Source organism: Terrapene carolina, unplaced genomic scaffold (genome assembly GCF_002925995.2).
Source record: "Terrapene carolina triunguis isolate 2854851 unplaced genomic scaffold, T_m_triunguis-2.0 Scaffold69, whole genome shotgun sequence".
NCBI classification, from domain to species: Eukaryota; Metazoa; Chordata; order Testudines; family Emydidae; genus Terrapene; species Terrapene triunguis.
Window position 1 is genome coordinate 1,039,056 of NW_020664420.1, and position 22,132 is coordinate 1,061,187.

The following is a 22,132-nucleotide window of genomic DNA, read 5'->3' on the forward strand; positions in this document are numbered from 1 at the left end:
GTGAAGGTAGCTCATGGAGAAGAGAAAATTTTTTAGGGTGAAAAAAGAATTTTCATGTTAATTCCCTTAATAATAATGAACAATGGATGTAAAATAAGAGCATGTATGAAATGCAACTAAGAGGTTAGATTTGTTTCCAACCTTAGATGTTGAGTCAGCTTCTCTTTAAGTAGCTTAAGCCCAAAATATGACCTATCTTAAAGTCGTGTGTGTGTGTGACACACAAACACACACAAATCAGGGATCTGAGAGCCTAACTCAATCTCCAGGCCTGGCTTTGACAGAAGCTGAGGGCACCCAACCTCTCACCGGATGAGTCCCCGAGCTGATTTGATTGCTGTGCCGCTAAGAAAATGGAAACGTTTTTGCTGAGATCCAGGTTTGCCCTCAAATCGTTACACATTATCTATTTATTTATGCATAAACAGTGGCATTATGGTTTGGAGAATAGGGACCCTTTGATGGGAGGTAAGCTTGACTAGCCTATGGGAGTTTACTGTTATGCATATAAATTAGGCCATACATACAAATATGCACAGCAGACAAGTGAAAATGTATAGCGTCTCTTTAAAATGAAATACTTTGATTGCTCCAATCACAAGAAGTTGTAAAACTACCCTGAAGAATTAACAGCCTCAGTACATGCTAACTACATCCATCATGAATTCGTCTTTAGTTTCTGTTATCATATCACTGTCTCCTGGGATCCTCTGCCTTGTCATCATTTGCCCTTTATAATTTATTCAGCTTGTACTTGCCTGAATCCTTTCTACTTATCATTCATCTTTACAGTTGTACATAAAATTAGATTGATCCTCCTATGGCATACATGTCAGAAAGAGAAAAGTTGTCATTGAGTAACACAAAGCAAATGAAGGTCCAACAACGGCTGTTGTTGAATTGCTCAGCAATTGTCCTTTGAGATCCAAATGAAAAGGTGTCAAATAAAAAAAAAAAAGAGAGAGATAATACAATCTTTGGATTTAATTTTAATTTTCATGTAGATATATGTGTGTGTATAATATATATATAATATATATAAATTGTATATGTGTGTATAATATATATAACAATATATATACATTGTTATATATTCATGTATATATTAATTTCCTCTAAAGCTCAAAGACCAGCAAGATCTCATTGCTCGAATTTTGCAAATCTAAAAGGGAGCTATTGGGAAGCCACAGATGCAATGAGTGTGCAGGTCTGAGGCGAGATGGCAGCACACAAACACACTGGTTCTGACACAACGCTTACACTGTAGCCTTTTCCTCCAAAGCTCTCTGGACTGGAACATAGAGAGTGAGTTTACTTTGTATTCCTGTGGTTGCGGGAATGGGGCTACAGAAGCCAATCTTTAACTAGTGAAATGGAACTTTAATGTTTACAAAGCAGATAGGACCCAGGTGTTTCATCTCATCTGGTGAATAGCACAGCACTGCCAAACTACAGGGGTTTTTAGTAAATGGAAAGTGGCTTTACTCCCCCCACACCTCTCCTTTCCCTGAAGTAAGATCCAAAAAGCCTTTGACCTTCTGATCAGCCTGGGGAGGGAGGGGAAGAATCTTTTTTAGCTGTGACGTGGATGCCCAGAGATTTCAAGGAGAATTTCTACAGGCTCAGTGTTTGCAAGTCTCTTCCCTCAAATCTGTTTTTGCTCCTTTTCATCTTCATTTTTTAACTTTGGAAACAGGCATGTTTCTCCCAGGGGAACAATTAAATTTGTTTTCTTTCAAAATCTAAAGGGCATGCTGAGCAGCTTGTATGTTCAGAGGGCTACTTTAATCAATGGAATCCTTCCAGCCTGCCACTGCTGACCAAATTACAATTTACATTGGTAGTGAAAACTTTTCAGGGGGGGATCTAAATCCAGCTTTTGGCCTAACGCAGTATGCAGGGCAACATGTGACTTCATGGTTTCCTAATAAGCTTCTAGGAAACCCACTGAAGCATTAGAAAGTGAATTAATATTGTAAAATTACAGCAGAGCCTACTAGACTGGGTGAAATTCATGCCCTGTGCACAGGGCCCTTTGTGAGATCTATGCACCACTTGAGTCTCACGTAAGCCCTGTTGTGAGGATTTCAGTAACGAAGGGCTGAATTTCACTCCTTATACATGATGAAATTCACTGAGCCGTGATTGGTAACATGCACATGCATTTCATCAAGGCATGATTGGTAACACGCATGAGAATTTCAGGAAATCATGAAACAGGAACCATGCCTATGGATTCAATAGCTGTTGTTTCCTTCCAATTTTAAAGGCGCTTCAGAGCACCTAGACATCCCTCCTGTTTCCTGATATTATGGCAACACATATTTATACTCCTTTTCTTTTACAGAAACACTCAATTAGATGGAATACAGAATGACATATGTTGGTTTAGGCAGCATAAGAGATATTGGGTGCCACTAGCAAAATAGTAATTCTGTAGCTTGCTGAGAAATATAATACAGCTGTAGTACTATTTCCCCCCTCTCAATAAGAAGACAAAATAATTTTTGATGGATTTCAAAGTCTGGAAAGGCACCTAAAATTTCAGAGGTTAACAGTTTGCCAGCTACTCATTTTAATATTTATTTTTTGGATCCTTGCTGGTGAGTTCTGATTTTATACAAAACAAGCAGCACCCTACAACCAACAGCCCATTCAGTCCCTGTGTCTGAGAGACCACAAAGAAACAGAGAAAATTGCGACTGTGCTTATCATACATGAGCTCAGTTTATTTGTGTCATAAATAAAAGTCGATCTTGATAGCCTAATTACATTTCTCAGCATTATCCTCTGACGTTAGCCTCAGAAAGAAAGAAAGGGGGAAAAAGTTGGCTTCATTATAATTTGTAATCAAAATGACTACACTTAAAACAATTTTATTTCCCTGATTTCATTTCCTATGGAGCTTTGTGGGGCCAATAGATAATATTAAACTGAATGGGCAGGCACATAATTCTCATGTCCTCTGCACTATCATTGTTGGGGTCATATTTTTGCTTTCTCCTAGATTATGGACTGCATTTCTGATATTGCACTTTCATCATGCGGAGATTTACCAGGCTCAGAATTCCCAAAGGGGAATCAACTTTTACTTTTTTTTGTACTCTCTCCCATCCCCCTCCCATTAAAACACTCCACCTTGCCTAATTTGCCTTTGAGATGTCTAAAAATGCCAGTGGTTTTCCCAGCATGAAGGATTAGCACAGATTATGGTGAACAGTGTTAATTATAGGTGGGGAAAGAGAATAGTGCATCTCTCCAATCTGTTCTTGATTTCCCTTGTGTCTGTCTGGCTGGTAATAAGCCTCCTTTAATCTGGCAGTCCCCTTGGTGAAATCAGCACCACGGACAGCAATATTGATTGCTTCTGAGAAACCATCACAGCTGCTCACCCAAATTACCTTTGATATGTGACCTTTAATGTAATTACTGCAACATCAAAGCATTTCTATAAATTATTAAAGAACTAATATACTTCATCATCCAGCTATTCTATTATATGTAAAATAAACAATCACAAGTAAATGTTAGAATTTGAATCGCCTGGCACTCACAATAGTGTTCTAGCGCACACACGCACGCATACCCAGTCCTTTGGTTTTAGGCAGGAGACACTTTCAAACTGTCCCAAGCAGTCGGCTGAAGAAGATTCAACAAGCAATTTGATATTTTACATTACGTTCTACTTCCTGCAAAATATTTATCACAATTCTCCCCTAAAAAAAGTACCATAAAGACTTTATTAATCAACACACACCTGCTTAGAAGTGTTTTGATTATTCCACAAGATGACTTTATATCTCACATATAACAAGAAAATATGTGAAACATATTTCTGTCATCTTACAAAGCACATCCAGAAAGTAATTACTGTAAAATATGTGCATGTAACCACTCCACTAAAAACACAGTGATACATAGCTGAGAGGCAGAAGCTTGGATCTATGCACAAAATACTGGTGCCTCATCATTTCCATACATTTGCATTTATGTGCATATTATTACAAATGACTCAGTTCTGTGTTTTATAATAGCAAATATGCATGCAGTAGTAATACAAGGGCAAGTACTGTATAATTTACTGGGGGGGGGAAGCTTCGATTCAGTGATCTACTGTATGTATTACTTTCCCCTTTCTATACCTGGCTTGTTAATTATTTTCATGCTTCCTCAGTCGTATTGTTTGTGTCACAAAAACTAGCAGGTGAAGGGGATGTGTTATATATGTATTGTTTGAGAACTCATGTGAGAGAGGACTTAGACCCTTGACCTAAGGGGTGCTTCTTATTTTATGGTGATGAACTATGCTTGATATTGCCAGTGAATGTCATCAAGCACAGTTAGGTATGTCATAAATACTCCCCTGCTACTTGCATAGGAGCCATAAAACAATATCCAGGCATGAGAGCTTATCAAAAAGGCTGGTTCCCTGAAACAAACTAGAGAAACATCATCTAGAAGATGAGTTCGGGAACTTGATGGAAAGGTGTCTGCAGCCAGGTCAGGTGGGAGAAAGAAGGGCTTGATCCTGAGAGGAATAATTTGCATTGAAGCCAAAGGGGGGTGGCTCAGTATATTTGAAATTCTGGTCACTTATTTCAGCACAGAGCCTTCATCATTGCCCTCTGGGTCAGATTCTGCTCGCTGTTACAGACGGTGTTAAACATGAATAACTCTTCTGAAGTCAATGTAGTTAGTCTGGGTTTAGAGCATTGCAAATGAGGTCAGAATTTGAACTGATAAAAGTTAGAGGTACTCAGACCCTCACAGTATCAGATATAAAACCTTAAGGGTAAACTCCTACCCCTGTTGCAGTCAACACAAGCTTTGCCATTTACTTCATTGGGGCCAGGATTTCACCCTCAGAGCTTTGTTGTTTATGGAAACATACAGACACATACCTTGGCCACTACAAAGCTGGGTGTCTAAAATAAGGCTCTCAAACTCCATATTTAGGAAAATAATTTTTTACCTGATTTTCAAAAGCGCTGAGCACCCAGCAATTCTCATGGACTTCAGTAGAATTATTCCAGTTTTACACCAGACTCACTGAGACATGACTTTGACCTCATGGGAATGATATGAGCTCTGGGCCTGAGTAAAGTAGCCTGCGTTTCAATTCCTGAGTGTCCACCAACTCCTAGTGAATGGCTCCACTAAGTAAATAACATTTTTGAGAATCAGGACCCCAATTTAGCCACTTAATTATGCATTCGGGTTTGAAAATCTTGATCCTTGTGTTTTCACAGGTGTATGCCTCTACAACACGCTCAATAAAATATAAACTAAGAAGCTGTTATTTGAAACATCCCTATGCTAAGTATCTGCCTTTTGTTAGTGTGTGCGCACACACTCTTTAGTTGGCAGCCCAGGCACAGAGAGGGCATGGATTTAAAAAAAAAAAAATAAACAGGAAGGAATCACCCCTTAGTAGCAACAATGCAACCAGAGCCACTCATATTTTTGAGAAGAATTAGTTTGATGGAACGGTCACCCGGTATGAAGGTATTCTTGGTGAACAACGCACACACACAAAGCATGCCCTTTATGACAAAGATCGCACCAAATGTGTAAGTGCGTAGGCATCTTAAGGGGATGAAAAGATAAGTAAGCAGAGACTGATACAGGACCATGGAAATATCAGGAGACGCAACAATTTCTCAGCAGTTGAGAGTAACTTGAGTATAGTGATAGTAACTCCCAACTTGCATACGGGGTAGATTAAAGTCATGCAGGGCCTTGTTCAAAACTCTGAGTGTATAGACTTATGGGCAAACCTTTCCTCACAGCCTTTTCATTCCACACATACCCTTTGCCCCCTAACCTTTATGGACGCATCTCTCTCTTCCTTCTGAGTCCTTGATCCTTTATCCACATGAGACAGAGCAGGCAGAGATGCTCCCTCCAGCTGCAATCAGATCTGCACTGTGTTGCTCCCTGTCCCTGTACACCAACTACACCCATGTCTCCCACCGCCCACCCTTACCACTGGCCTGAGAAACCCAAGGACCTGTCTCAATCCGTCCCTGTGGGGCAGGTCTTCCCCTCAGAGTGATGTTTCTATTTTTAGTTCTGCTTGTGTTGTCTGAACCTCAGATCTTGCTCATGTGAATAATTTTCCTCATTATCTCATGTTCTTCTCTTCTCTCTCTCTCTCTCTTTTTTCTCCTTGTCTCACTGCCTTTCCAATCTGCTACAGCTGCTTGAATACTAAAGCAATTGAGTCAAACCACTTTGTCATCGGGAATATGTTTTCAGTCTGTGATAACTCAATAATTCAATCCGTTTCTTTTTGCCGTCATGCCTTGCTTTGTTGGGGGGGGGGGGGGAAGTGGAGGTGTTACCTCATACACACGTCCATGCACCAATCAGAAGGCTCAGCCCTAAAGCTGCTTTCTCAAAGGGTGGCAGAATCCAGCCCCAAATGGGTTATATTCCATTGCGGGCTTCTGGATATAACAACAAGCTGGGGTTTGGTATGTCTGGAAACGTCTACGCTGGATTGTGGCATCTTGATTTTATTAGCCTGATGCAAATATGGACTCATCCGAGCAACAACAGTCATTAATCATCCTACCCCCAAATGGGAATGTAATATACAACCCAGTGCAGATGAAAACAGCAATCTGGACTCACCCCTGGCAGTGTCTTCTGTTCATGCAGCGCGCTCTGGGCCTTCAGGGCAGACTCCCTTTCGCAGTATGTTAGGAAGGCACAGCCTGCAAATGAAAGACAACCCTACGTTAAGTACAGAGCTTTGGTGCGGCTCAGCTTAGGAGCAGGATGCAGAACAATGCTAAGCTTCTTCTTTTTCCAGCGAGGGAGCTGCAGACTCCCTTTGCCTGGTGGGATACTCTCCCAAGAATAGAATGAATCCTTTTCCCCAGGCTCTCATGATAACAGGAAACCGTGTCCAGCGTGTGCTCATTGGTGGGTGATTCCGCCTCACTGCATTTATCAGTGCTGGGTAAAAAGCGCAGAGCAGGATGGGGAGCAGAGAGGAACCCACTCCCGCATTAATGAGGCTGTTGATATGGGACTGACATTTTATTCCTACCAAATTGCAGCAGTGGAGTGTGGAACCAAGATCTCCTCAGCACACTGAGGACCATGATTAAATCCACGTGCTCCCCTTTTGTACCATGCACCCAGAGTAAGGGGCACACAAGGACTTGGGATTTCCAACTGCAGAGGATGACACATAACACTTAACCTGACTCCCATCCCCGAGGAGCACCCCGTTTGCGTTCACACTGGAGAATAACCACCTTGCACTCCCTGCCTGCTCAAAGCCAGGCACATGAAGGAAATCACACGGAGGCCCAGATGAACAATCCAAACGTCATATCACATTAGAAATTCAGAGCTGCCACAGTCACCAGATCACTGGTCCATCTAGCGGGACAGCCTATCAACTGCAGGGGCCATTGCCTGCCATGGTAGAATGGTAAAGGAAAGTAAAAAACCTCATTACGCAACAGGCCATATCCTAGTTGTGCATGTGATGTGACCTGATTAGTCCCCCTTACTGGAGTACACAGAAAGGCTGCCAGTCACTGTGGCACAAGAACTGCTTGTTCTGCACAGGACACTTTCCCAGCAAGTTACTACAAAACAACTACAACCTGTCTCCCCCCCCACAGCTTCTTTGACTGGAGATATCTGACCAGTCAAGTTTTAGATGGTTTGTTCATCAAACCGTGAGCTTCTTCCGAAGCTGGGAAGAAGGAAAGGGAAGTCTCCTCAACTGTCTATTTGTGTTTCATTACCTTGCCTTAGAATCACATAAATATAGGCCTGGAAGGACCCTACAGAGATCATTTTGTCTATCCCCCTGTGCTGAGGAAGGAGTAAGTACACATAGACCCACCAGCTCCTCTTTCTTTGTTTATTCACCTGTCGCACTTTGTTTAAATCTTAGATTGTGAGCTCTCCAGGACACAAATTGCCTTTGTATTATTTGTGTGGTGTTAACACAACGGGGCCCTGATCTTTGACTGGGGTCCTTAGGTGCTAACACAGACGAAATAAAATAGGTCACTTCTCTCTTTTAAGAAGTTCTAAATAGAATACGTTAGAGCAGAGGCTCTCAACCTACTTACCATTGCGGGCTGCATATGTGACCCATGATATATTATGTGTGCCGCATTCAATACTACCTATCTGACCCTGAGGATGTCACATGGGCTGCAGCTGTGTGCTGATTGGCTGCAAGCATCCCATGGGTCACGGGTTGAGAACCACTGGGTTAGAGGATGGAATAAGTTAAAAGGTACTTTCCTAAATATTTTCTTGAAGGACTCACCCCACTACCTCCCACAAACTGGATGATCATTAGAATCAGAGATGGAAAAGACTGGCTGGATCATCTGATCTAATGTCTGTGTGTGTGGGGATGGCTCCTTTTAGTATATTCCAACTGTTCACATGTATCATGCATCAGTGATTGTGCACGTCAGAAGCAAATCAACAGTGGGGTAAGCAAAGGAGACAGGAGCAGCTCTGAGCAGCAATGATTTTATTCTCTCTAATTGGTACCATTCAATTCTTCTTTCAACTTTCAGTGGCTCTGTGTGTGTGTGTGTAATTTTATTTATTTTTGCATGGGGAGGAGTGGGGACAGTGGGAGGGAAGTGGGGGGTAATGGATTGAAAAGGGTTTTTAAAAGTCGCTTGTAGCTTGATAATCAAATGGGAAACAATGCCTAAATTTAATTTCAGTGATAAATCATAAGCAGAGAGCTCTCTGACCAGACACAATAAGAAAATCTCCCTTTGGTAGCAGACCTGGACCAGTTGATACAGTCTAATTAGGCACATGATAGCACACTGTTATAGAGATAAACTATATACTGTAAAGCTCCCCTAATGGTAGTTATATATTTCCTCTTATTGTGATGGCCATGACGACAGCTTAGAATAATGAAGCCCTGCAATGCTGGCCACACTGTGACCATAATTCAGATATCTCAGGCAGAAAGCCCCTCCTTTCATTATAAAAGCAGCGTTTCCTTCAGAGATCCAGCCAGGCTGTGATGAGTTATCAGGAGGAAGCAACCAAAATGAAATCCCTTCCACAGCTGTATGTGCCTGCGCTGGAATTGCAAAGAACTCCCAGGTACGCTGTATATAACAGAGGGCATCAAAATGTCACCGGCTCCCCAAACAAGGCACTCAGGGCATAAAGATTTTGAAATGGAAGGAGGAAATTTAATCAGTGACTTGCACGTGGCGCGGCACCAGGGAAGAAAGGGAACAAATGTTTCAGGCAAAACAAAAAAAGGACTTTTGTTGAAGTAACTTTTCAGCACGCTCCATAATACGCAGCGTGCCTGAGAGTTATAATTTATGTCGACAGCCTCTCATTAGGGAAATTGATGGCACAGCCTCAGTGGTACCTTTTTCAGAAACAAATATTTAAGTGAATTTAGTGTTGCCAGATTAACAGCACCAGAGAGGGTTCTCCTATTTCCACCAAACAATGAAAGAGAGCAGGCCGCAGCAATGCAAACTTCCCCATACTGGTTGCCAATGTGCCACAAACCTGACTCGAAGTTGAAGGAGTCACCCCATGGCTGTCTGTAGGCCTGGGCTTCTAAATCAATGCCAATTGTGAGGACATTTTTTAAATGTGTTAAGGATCTAGACTAAGATTCAAAAGTAGAGATGAGCAAAAAAGGAATTTCCCTCTTGGAGGTAATTTTGACATATCAACGTTTGTTTTCATCCCAAATTGGGATGAAATATCAATATATATATATATTTTCATGGAATTAAAAGCTATGAAAAATGTCAAACCAGAAATGTCAGAACAATCAGGTCGACATCACACGACATCTACCAATGGCACTATGTCGCCTCAGGGGAGTTGCAGTTCTGGTGTCTCTTACCACCATTCTCTCCTATAGGTTGTGCTTCCTGGCCAGACTACGTCTCCCACAACGCACTCACAGTCATGTGAATAATATGATATATTACGCAGCTTGGTCAGAAGAGAAAGTGTGGTGCATCATGGGAAATGTAGTCTGGCCAAAGAGTACAGCCCATAGGCGACAATGGGAGCATTAGATATTCAAACACTTATGAAATGTTGTGGAAACATAGGCAGGTGTGGTCTAATGTTGAACTGATTCAAAATGAAACATTAAGGTTCAGTTCAACAAATGTTTCTGAACCTAAACATTTTCCAGACAGAAAAATTGAAGAAAAGACAAAAAAACAAAATTTTCCATAGGAAAATTTCAATTTTGCAGAAACTACATTCTGCTGAAAAATCATTTTGATGAAAAGTTCTGGAGCCACTCTACTCAATAACTCACTTCACAGAACAACTTGCCTTCAGCAACCTGGGCTGGACGTGTACCTGACTTATAGATAAAGGCTTCATACCCTATAACACATCACTTGAGCCATCCAGCATCCTCACTTAATGGTATTTTTGAAGCACATCTTATAAACAAAGGTAGGCTGAAGGCTGTGCCTTTTTCGGTCAGCTAAAATAAATAAATAAATGAAGATATCCTATCTCCTAGAACTGGAAGGGACCTTGAAAAGTCATTGAGGCCAGCCCCCCTCCTTCACTAGCAGGACCAAGTACTGATTTTGCCCCAGACTCCTAAGTGGCCCCCTGAAGGATTGAACTCACAACGCTGGGTTTAGCAGGCCAATGCTCAAACCACTGAGCTATGCCTCCCCCACAACTGTATGGGTGACAATGAGAATACACAACTACAGTGCATAAGAATTATATCTGGGTCTGAAAAAAAATTGACTATTTGTTGATAATGAAGGGTTTTTTCTTAGTTATTCCTAATTTGAATTTAGTTTCTCTGGACCACGCTGAATTTTCCAGGCAGATATTAATTATCTGAAGGATGCTCTGTTTGGATCATCTTTTTTCTGGCTGTTCATTTGCTACCAATGGCCAGCTCTTTGGGACAGTACATAAACATCTGGAAGCTCCCAGATGTTAATTAACTCTCAGCCTATTGAACTGCAGTCTCTGGGAACCATGAGGATGTATCAAGTGTTCTCCTGGGAGACTGGGTTGTTAAAGAGAAGGGGAAACAAAAACAGAAGTGGAGATGGAAAAAGAAAAGCTCTATTTTAATTTTACCTCCAGAGAATTCAATAAAATAATAATTGCATGGAATATATGTAGATAATAGTGGCAGTGTTAGTGACTCCAACCCTATAATAAATCCCCTGAAGAATTTGCACAAATTGGGGGTGAAACATAGTCATGGGCACAGATTCTGATCTGAGTGATGTCTATGGAAATCCAGAGTTCCCCGCCACCTGAATTAGGCTTGATTTATGCCTGTGTCACTGAAATGAGAATCTGGCCCACAGAATCTAAATCCATTTTGCTTGACATCTCGCCACGGACTGAACTGAATTAGTTTGCTCACATAGCCAGTAGTGTTTAGCTATATATAGGCAGGGATCTCTTTTCTATTTTCTCTGTTCTTCTTCAGCCACCCCAGGGATTATGCATTATCTGGACCTCTAGTAATAATGCAGTGATATAGCTGCGGGATGAAGATGACGCATACTGGCCAACTATTAATAGTTGTAATTAAGGGCTTTTTTCCCCTTCCTTGCTTTACTTTGGCAAAGAGCCACAAGTATCCTGGCACAGCCTCTCTCCTTTGCCCACTGTTTAGACCAAAGGACAAGCACTTAGCAACTCCAGACCGTTTCTTTGCCTGATGTATGTTTTATGACCTCTTAGATGATTTTCTCTATCTCTGTACATAACCTCATACAGAACATGCTTGTAACTATACACCTGATGCTAGATACATGCTTGTCACACCTTTATTTCTGGATGAGGAAGTGCTGCCTAGTGGCTAGAACACAACCCTGAGTCACAGCTCTTCTACTTATTTGCTGTGTGCCTGTGAACGAGTCACTTAAGGCGTGGCTCCCAGCCAGTGGAAAGACACTCATTGACTTCAGTAGGCTTTGGCTCAGGCCCTTAATCTTTCTGTGCTTCCATGTATACACCGGTACTGGGAGGTGCTTTCAGATCCTCAGATGAAAGCCACGACACTATAAACCAGATTCTGATCTCAGTGACACCGGTGTAAATCCGGAGAAGCCGCATAGAAGTCAGCGCCATTACTCCGAAGACACGCTGGTGTAGCTGAGTTCATAATATCTTGCCTCACACCTGAGATTCTATGGGTCTGATTCTGATCTCAGTTACATCCACATTAAACCAAAACAACCATTTTCACCTTACTGGGGTTACTTCAGATTAACTCAGATCAGAACTGGAGCCTCGGTAAGGGAAAAATCTTATTAACCGAACTTTTAAAAGCAGCACCGACCGAGGCCGACTAACCAGCAGACTTGCTGAAGCAGTTTCTATCGGGTCAGACCTTTTCCTGTGATGCATCATTGTATTTGAGGCTGATTAATTTCTCCTGAAGCATATGCTGTTTGCACTGCTTCTTCAAGGATTTCATATCAAAGGGAGGGTCACAAATTTAACCTATTTATGTCCTATATCAGTTTGTGAAAACTGCACAAATTAATTGTGTGTGTGATACACACACAAACTAAAGCTGTCATGTTTCTATATAAATAAATAATAATAATGAAAAAAAATGTTACTCAAGCATCCCTGAGTGTCCCTATTTGATTTATATATTGATATCTCCTAGAGGCCCCAAGCAGGAATCCGAGCCTCATCATGGCAGGTGCTGTACAAACAAGCAAATAAGGAAAAGTCTATCTGTCTTAGGTACTTAAATGGCCCCCATAGTATCTGGGCACCTTGCAATCTTTTATCTATCCTCGCAGCACACTTGAGAGGCAGGGCAGTGTTGTTATGCCCATTGGACAGATGGGGAACTGAGGCCTAGAGAGACTAAATGACTTGCTCAAGGTCACATTCAGAGTCTGTGGAGGAGCAGGGACTTGAACCAGGTTTCCCAAAATCCAGGCTAGTGCCCAATCCTTCCTCTGTCAAAAAAAAAGAAAAAGAAAAAAAGAAAAAAGATTTCAACTACCAACACAGAGAAAAAAGATATTACCAGTTAGGAGAACTCCCTTATTAAAGTGATCATCTCAGATGATGCCTCCAGTCTGGGAATTCAAAGAGAGAAAGGACCTTTTTCTTCTAAGCTACCCTGGATCTTTGTCTCTGTGTTTAAAACTATTCTAATTTGCTCAGTCTTGAGTGTATCCTCCAAGCGTTGATCACCGGAGTGTTCCTGGGATCGGAAATAATGTATCTAATTTCTTTATCTGTCACCTCCTCTGCCTGTCTCCACCCCACCACAACCACTGAGTGCTAACTGTTTGGAGGAAATACAGGCATATAAATCTTCCTGGACATCATCTTCTCTGTTAGATTCCTCGCAAGGCAGATTAACATTTGAAAGGCCCTGTTGTGTGGAATGATCATTTTTAACTCTTGAAATTGTTTGCCATCAAGTCTTAGAAGGCTAGCATTTCCCATTCAATTGAATTTATATATTACCGTATATACTTGTTCATAAGCCAAATATTTCTGGTAAAAAAGTGACGCATCAAAGAGCGGGGGTCGGCTTATAAACGGGTCTACACCAAAGTTTGATGATTTTAAACTCTATGGAATCATTGAATATCTAATCCATAGTCGTTTTGTTTACCTGAAGCGTCTGCAGGCATGGAGCCCCTCAGCTCCCTGGGGCCGCGGTTCGCCGGGAGCGGAGGGGCTCCATGCCTGCAGATGCTCCAGGTAAACAAAACGTCCTGACCCGCCTGAAACCTCACAAGAAGAGTGTCCCCCATGCTCTCAACAATACTTCATGCTTCTAGTGGGGTAAGAACTGCTCTGCAAGAGCTTTGCTTGCAGACTTTTGTACTCCTGCTTCCAGCTACACCCTTCTGTCTGATCCATCTCTGTTCAGCTCATCATCTGTTAAATCCTTCTCTAAGTATGTGCGCAAATTAATTAGACTCTGAACCTGCTGTTCTGGGTCCTGCCTTTGGAGTTCTTTCTGTTAGTGGCATATGAATCACTCGGTGGATTCTGAAACATTCCTAGATGCTTCTCAAACTGTTTTTCCCCTCCTCTCCCCTTATCACTGATCATCAGTCCCACTTGCTTTTCAGGGACTCTTTCCAATTTTGCTTCTTATGTTTCCAGAATTCTCAAATAATCCATCAGCAGTCTCATTACCAGCAACTTGGAGTTCAAAAAATCGGCACTTTCCGTCTCTTTGGTCCTCCAGATGCCTTTGCAAATGGCCCAAATCAAATGGCCCTTTCTGACCACCACCAAAACTTTAATCCCTCTCTCTGCCATGTCTGGCTTCCCCCTAGCCTGGCATTTTAGTCCCCAAACCAAGAGCAAAGATAACACAGTAGTTTGCCCAGGTGAATGGCACACACGGCTTGTGAAGCAACATTAAAGTTGGGACCCAACTTTAGTTCCCATTATTTCTCAGAATTAGCTACACAATAGGAGTTTGGATTATCATCCCGTGATGAAATGAGCAAGTCTGCAAGGATCATTCATGGATGATGCAAGTGTAGGAACTGCAGATCACATACGTACAGACTTTATGGTCAGATGAAGGTTAGTTATTCAACGTTCAATGCCAGGAACACACAAGGATCAGACCTTACGGGCACGTGAGCATTTTCCTGGCACTTTTGCTACTGTGAGAGCAGCAGCTCTTTCTCACGAGATTTTCAGACCAAGGTGGCAGACATTTTCTGAAAACAACTGAACCCACAAGATTCACAATTCAAGCTGGTTGAAATCTCACAGGATCTGCTGACTTCAAGAGATATCCGATTTGGGACTAAAATCTCATGAGAACAGCTTGTAAAATTCCAGCATCTGTGACTCCAAATGCTAATTTAGCTTTGAAGATCATTTTAAATCTAATCCAGATCCCAACACTCCTCCTGATCCCACCTCGCGCACGTACTCACTTAAGGCCAAATCCTGCCCTGCATTTGCTTCTTGGTCTTTGCATTGGAAGGGATTTGAGGAGCTAGCAGTGTTAATCTAACTACACCCAGTAGTAGTACCAACTTGCACGTGTAGTTTCTGGCTTATTAACAATGCACTTCCCTCTGCTGTAAACACATGTGCTCCTTTCATCACAATAGTGTTTACTCAATTTTGTACAGACCACAAGATCGGGCAGTGAGTGAGTCTGAATAAATTCTACACTGCTCAGACACTGACCTCCGGGCCTGATCCTGTAGGTTTTGGTCCCAGTTCGCCCAGAAGTAAGATTTGCCCTCTATGCCGAGGAGAGAACAGATTGAGGTGTTGGCCCAAATGCTTAATTTTTCCTCCTTTAAATAAGGAGCTTTCAAAAATAAGCCAGGCCTAGCAAAGGAGCCCAAAAGGTGAAATGCAAACGTTTTGATCAAAATATATAAGGCAGTATAAAAACGCAGCTCACCCTCCCTTTAAGAAAAGTTTGAGACCACACTTGCCTCCTTAATAACACTGAGCAGCATTCTCCATGGTCTGCGTCAGAACAATCAATATCAAAAGGTACCAGAAAAGTAAGCTGACACTGTGGCCACTTTTCCCCTGCTGCTCTTTGGCTGTTTCCTCCATTTCACTCCTGCTATCCCCTCACAGTCACTTCACCTCAGCTTCATTTCACTCCTGTCCCTTATACCACACTGCTTCCTCTCCAGTCTCTTCTCCCCTTCCCTGTTCCCCTCCCTCCCTTCATCCTTCCAATTAGCTAATCTTCTCTTAACAAAACCTCAACCAAGGAATTAAACCCCTCCCCAAAAAGCGTGGCACTAACATGAGGTTTGCCAGCCATCCCTGCTTGTATGTTCCATCCCTTTCCTTAACCCCATGTCCGTCTTGTCTATTTTGATTGTAAGCTCCCTGGAGCAGGGACTGTTTATTACTCTAGGCCTGTACAGTACCTAGCGCAGTGAGGATCCATTCCTGGTTCATTCCTTGGCACTACCACAATGCAGATAATAAATAATCATTCCCTTCGCACACACCGATTTTCAGTCTCTGGAAGCTTTTTCTAACTGTCTTTAAAAGTTTCCTTTTGGGAAAGAAATTTTTCATGTTTTAGCCTTAGACTAAGATGACCTTTTCCTCACCCTAATTGGTAGGTTTCAGGAGAATAAGGTGATTTACATTCTGTACCTCTGTCTAGTCACTGCCAAACTGATGATTTACCAATGGGTCAAGATCATCAAAAGGAACGTCCATAGCTAAAGGTGTCTCAACTTCTCTGAAATACTTAAATTACGCTTCGGCAGCAGATCTCAAAGCGCTTTGCAGTCAGTGCACTAACGAGGCCTCATACATAGGTAAAACCACAGTAAATATTCTCTAGGATGTGTAAAATGGGGCACAGCAAGCATCCTGGGCCTCCCCAAGTCAACACAGAGAATGACTGGGAGGGCTGGTAGTAAAACCAGAAATTGTGATCCCCGCTTTGGAGCTCTACCTAGTGGTGCAAGTAAGAAGCCAACAGAACAAAGAGTTTGCAGAAAGTGACATTCTTCAGATTACTCGTTAAATATTAAAATGACAGCAGCACCAATAGAGGCCAAGGCCCCATTGTGCTAGGCCCACTACAAACCCATAACAGCAGCCAGTCCCTGCCTCAAAGAGGGTATAATTGTGCTAAGGCAAGACGCACAGCAGGCAGGAGGGAAAACAAAGATGTAGTGACTCAGGAGAACGTGGCAGAGGACAGAATTGAACCCACTACTCCCGAGTGTTAAATATAAGACCATCCTTCCTCTTAAGTGCTGAATATGGGCGGTATATGAGCAACAGTGCCCCGAGGAGCTTACAGTTTAAATAACTCTCACTAGCTAAGACACAGACCTATCTATCTTAGGTACTTAGATGGCCCCCATAACCATAGAAACTGAGTCCTTAATCCTGTGAGGTAGAGACCGGAGAGATGGCATTGTTGTACCGATATAGGTATGTAGGCCATGCGTATCACCATAGTATCTGAGTACCTGCGCTGCAAGCCGAGCAGAAAGAATGTAAGAATTAGGCTACACAGAGAGAGGTTTTAAGGTAGGGGTCGGCAACCTTTCAGAAGTGGTGTGCCGAGTCTTCATTGATTCACTAATTTAAGGTTTTGCGTGCCAGTAATACATTAACGTTTTTAGAAGGTCTCTTTCTGTAAGTCTATAATATATAACTAAAGTATTGTTGTATGTAAAGTAAATAAGGTTTTTAAAATGTTTAAGAAGCTTCATTTAAAATTAAATTAAAATGCAGAGCCCCCCGGACCGGTGGCCAGGAACCGGGCAGTGAGAGTGCCACTGAAAATCAGCTCGCGTGCCGCCTTCGGCACACGTGCCATAGGTTGCCTACCCCTGTTCTAAGGCTTCCAGTTTCCACAAAGCAGGATTCTTTCTTTGGGGTGGGGAGGAGAGACACACAATGCCATTAATTGTATGGAGATCTGTGTAATTTACAAACCCTCTGTCTCCTAAGTTAAAAAGGGCTCTTGTCCGTTTGAAGGGAAGGAAGTACAATTTCCGGACGAATGGAAAAGACAAGTTAGAGTGTCACTAGTGGAGAGAAGTTTCAGAGTGGTAGCCGTGTTAGTCTGTATCAGCAAAAACAATGAGGAGTCCTTGTGGCACCTTAGAGACTAACAAATTTATTTGGGCATAAGCTTTTGTGGGCTAGAGCCCACTTTATCAAAAGTGAAAAATACAGGAGCAGGTATAAATACATGAAAGGATGGGGGTTGATTTACCAAGTGTAAAGTCAGTCTAAAAGGATAAATCAATTAACAGCAGGATACCAAGGGAGAAAAAATAACTTTTGAAGTGGTAAGAGAGTGGCCCATTACAGATAGTTGACAAGAAGAACAGTAGGGAGAAATTAGTAGTGGGGAAATTAAGTTTAGGTTTTGTAATGACCCAACCACTCCCAGTCTTTATTTGGGCCTAATCTGATGGCATCCAGTTTGCAAATTAATTCCAGATCTGCAGCTTCACGTTGGAGTCTGTTTTTGAAGTTTTTTTGTTGAAGAATTGCCGCTTTTAGGTCTGTTATTGAATGTTACGGAGAGATCTGGATGGTGCTTATTTTTGATCGAATTATGAAATTAGCGAATGAAAGGAATGGAGTAGATGGGATGCAGCTAGACTGTAGTCAAGCATTTGATACAGCGCCTCACAAAACATTCAAACTGGTTTGTCTGCTGAGAAGAGTTGTACGTGCTCTGGCTGGAGGACTACGTGTGATAAATGGCAATGCATCCAGGTGGGAAAGGTAGCTAGTGGGGCAATAGATTTGCTCTTATTTAACATTCATGATCTGGGACAGGGATTAAATAGCACGTTAATGAGATACGCAGATGAGACAAAACCGGGCAGTGTTGCAAACACCGGTGATGCAAAGGAACCACAGGCTGTATCCTGTAAGGGGCTGAGCACTGCAGCAACATATTCAGTGCCTTTAAGCTATACTGTGGGAGGCTGACAGCTCTCAGCACCTTAAAGGATTCAGCCCTTAAGAGGTTAGAAATACAGACAGGAAATACCCAAGGATAAAACATCTGGAAATTCAATGGGAGGAAGGAACTTGAAAAGCAGTAATGCCAAAAGATACCTATAGGTGACAGTAGACCAGCATGATCTTGCAAATGTGGTCTGGGGGATGGGGGAGTCTAGAAAGAGGCATCACATCATGGAACAGAGGCAGTCTTCAGTTCTGAGCACCTGGGCACCAGAAAGACATTGAGGGGAAAAGGAGAATCTAGAGAAGAGCAACAAACATGGTTAGTGGGCCAGAAGGACTGATTTCTACATAAGAACTACCACACTGGCCCAGTCCAATGGTCCATTTAACTCAGTATTCTGTCCCTGAGAGTGGCCACTGCCAGATGCTTTGGAGGGAATGAACAGAACAGGGCAACTACTGGGTGAGCCATCCCCTGTCACCCAATCCCAACTTCTAGTAGTTGGAGATTTAGGGACACAGAGCATGGGCTTGCATCCCTGACAATCTTTATTAATAGCCACTGATGGACCTATCCTACATGAACTTATCCAATTCTTTTTTGAATCCTGTTATACTTTTGACCTTCGCAGCATCCCCTGGCAATGGGTTCCACAGGTTGATTGTGGATTTTGTGAAGTACTGCCTTTCGTTTGTTTTAAAATCTGCTGTCTATTAATTTCAACAGGTGACCCCCATTTCTGGTGTTATATGAAGAGGTAACTAACACTTCCCTATTCAATTTCTCCATTCCATTCATGATTCTATAGACCTCTATCATATCAACCTTTCCTCGTCTCTTTCCTAAACTGAACAGTCCCAGTCTTTTTAATCTATCATATGGAAGCTGTTCCATACCCCTGATCATTTTGTTGACCTTCTCTGCACCTTTTCCAATTATAAGTAAGGACAATAGAACTAAACACATCTAGCATGGCTAAATGATGACTCAGGGGGATAGATGCTAGCCAGCTACAAAGCTTTGAAGGGTGCAAACACTACATACGGAGAGGAATTGTTTGGGGTAGTTCTAGCGAATAATAATTAGAATAATGACATGAAATTCAACAAATGAATATTTAGGCTGAACATCAGCAAAGCTTCCTAGCCTAGCTTCTACTAAGTCGTGGTTTCAGTGTTGGTTTTTTGATTTAAGCTGTTCTTTCTCTGTTGAGTCTTTAATCTTTTGGAGGCAGTGATCATGCTGGATGTGTGTACATTTGTATGGTATATAGCACAATGTAGCCCTATTTCCTGATCGGGGCCTCTAGGTGCTACCATAATAAGCAATTTTAACAGTAGAAGAGTCTTACAAAGGAAATTCCTCATCCCATGCAGTCTTTACATCACGGCTGGATGTCTTTCTAAATAATATGGCCTAGTTCAATAGTTCTCAACTTTTCCCATATCATGACCCCCTATTACAACAGGAAGAGAAAGGGCTCTCTGCCCTCTAGCCATATAAAAGGGAGCATGGTTGCAACTGTCTGAATCCATTCCCAACCTCGCTGGGGGTCACAACCTCCCTGATTCAGAACCTACGTTGTTCAGGCTTGAGTTATGGGGCTCCATGGAGGAATTACTGGGTGAAATTCTGTGACCTGTAGGACATCAGACTAGATTACCATAATGGCCCCTCCCAACCTTAAAGTCAATGAATCAATACGGGAAGTAATGGAAGTTCCATTCCCCGAGACACTGAAAACGGCACTATGCCAAGCAATGGCGTCTGTAAGGCAGAGAGCAATCCTGCACAGGCTGAGGCTGGACCTAGTGACCTAATTGTCCTTTACCCATGTCTGACTTTCATGATGCCCTCTTGCTGCAACTTCAACACACCTCTCCATCCAAACAGAGAGACATTTTGACTTTAAATACACAAGCACCTCTCTCAGAAAGAACAGCCCCCTTTCTAAACAATCACAGCGTCAAGTGACTGGAGTGGAAAGAGAGCTTAAGTGACAATCCATCAAAGGCTGACTGGTCCATCTTCTACTCCGTTTCTGGTATTGTCATCCTCAGGCAGCTGGTCATTGAGTCCTTTTCTGATTGAGATTGATTCCAGCAGACAGGAAGTGATTTCAATGACATGGCTGACATGTTAGTATAATCTCACTAGTGCACCGGAATGGCTAATAAGGCATCCTGATTGGTCATGTTTTCCCCTCCTTCCCTGTCATTCAGGGTGGTCCAAGGGGACATAAATTAGGAAGAAGGGCATGAACGCAAATAAATAAAGCTATAAGGCTGAAAGTCCGCAAATATTTCTTAATGGCTGAGATCTATAGGCATGTGGTTAGTCTTCCCAACAGGTCTGGTGGAAACCCTTTTGCTTGAGTCATTCAAAATTAGACTGGACAAAGCAATGATAAACCTACCACAGGGAACAATATTTTACTGACTGGGAGACAGACAGAATGACCTAGAAGGTCTTATCCTTCCATCTCTAAAATGAACAAATGCCCGAATCACTGGCTAGTGAATGCTTGGAAACATAAACAAACAAACACACATTAATGATGCAGTTTTCTTTTATTTTGTTCCATTGGTGAGGATAAAAATAGCGAACAGCTGCTGAGTGACAGAGGCTGAAACTCACTGGAGAACCCCAGCTGACGTCAGAAAGTAGGAGAGCAGAGCTTAGCCTGTTTAGAACAAACAAGATAAGAATTCTGGGCCATGATAGTGATCTACAACTAACGAAAACTGCATCTCAAATGGTTAGGTTGAGTCATAGCTATACGTTCAGGTGCTTCTCTGAAGTTAACCTTAATTAATCCAAAGCTTTTTGGTAAGGATATTGATACTGATTGGGAGAAACAGCCAATTATGCATAGTATTTTAAGCAGGGTATAGGGCAAAGGGGGGCTAGTGTTCCCACAATGGAAATATTTTTTGGGGGGAGGATCTGTGTTTCTGCAGCCCGGCCACACAATATCTCGTCAAGGCAAGAGTGGGACCCAGCTATGGTTCCACACTCATGGAGGTGGAGGGACAGAAATGAGAGAGGGAGAGGAGGAGGGGCTAGAGCAATTAGAATTCTTTGAGGGGGGTCCACAAACATGTGGACATGGGGGATCCAGTGGATATAGTGTACTTGGACTTTCAGAAAGCCTTTGATAATGTCCCTCACCAAAGGCTCTTAAGCAAAGTAAGAAGTCATCGAATAAGAGGGAAGGTCCTTTTATGGATCAGTAACTGGTTAAAAGACAGGAAACAAAGGGTAAAAATAAACGATCTGTTTTCAAACTGGAGAGAGGTAAATAGTGGGGTCCCCGAGGAATCTGTACTGAGACCAGTGCTGTTCAACATACTCACAAATGATCTGGAAACAGGTGTAAACAGTGATATTGCAAAATTTGCAGATGATACAAAATTACTCAAGATAGTTAAGTCCAAAGCAGACTGCAAAGAGTTACAAAGGGATCTCACAAAACTGGGTGACTGGGCAACAAAACGGCAAATGAAATTGGATGTTGATAAATGCGAAGTAACGCCCATTGGAAAACATAATCCCAACTATACATACAAAATGATGGGCTTTAAATGAGCTGTTACCACTCAAGAAAGATCTTGGAGTCATCGTGGATAGTTCTCTGAAAACACTCACTCAATGTGCAGTGACAGTCAAAAAAGCTAACAGAATGTTAAGAAC

At 42.3% G+C, this 22,132-nt stretch overlaps 1 protein-coding gene across 50 annotated transcripts in view; it reads right to left on the reverse strand.

Annotated features, from left to right (window-relative positions):
* CELF4 (CUGBP Elav-like family member 4) overlaps positions 1 to 22,132 on the reverse strand; it is an 833,225-nt gene that overhangs the window by 724,625 nt on the left and 86,468 nt on the right. For all 50 annotated transcript variants that reach the window (XM_026649294.1, XM_024196884.2, XM_024196869.2 and 47 more), the window contains exon 2: positions 6,637 to 6,719. In XM_026649294.1, the coding sequence (XP_026505079.1) occupies positions 6,637 to 6,719 (83 nt within the window). The remainder of the gene's footprint in view (positions 1 to 6,636; positions 6,720 to 22,132) is intronic.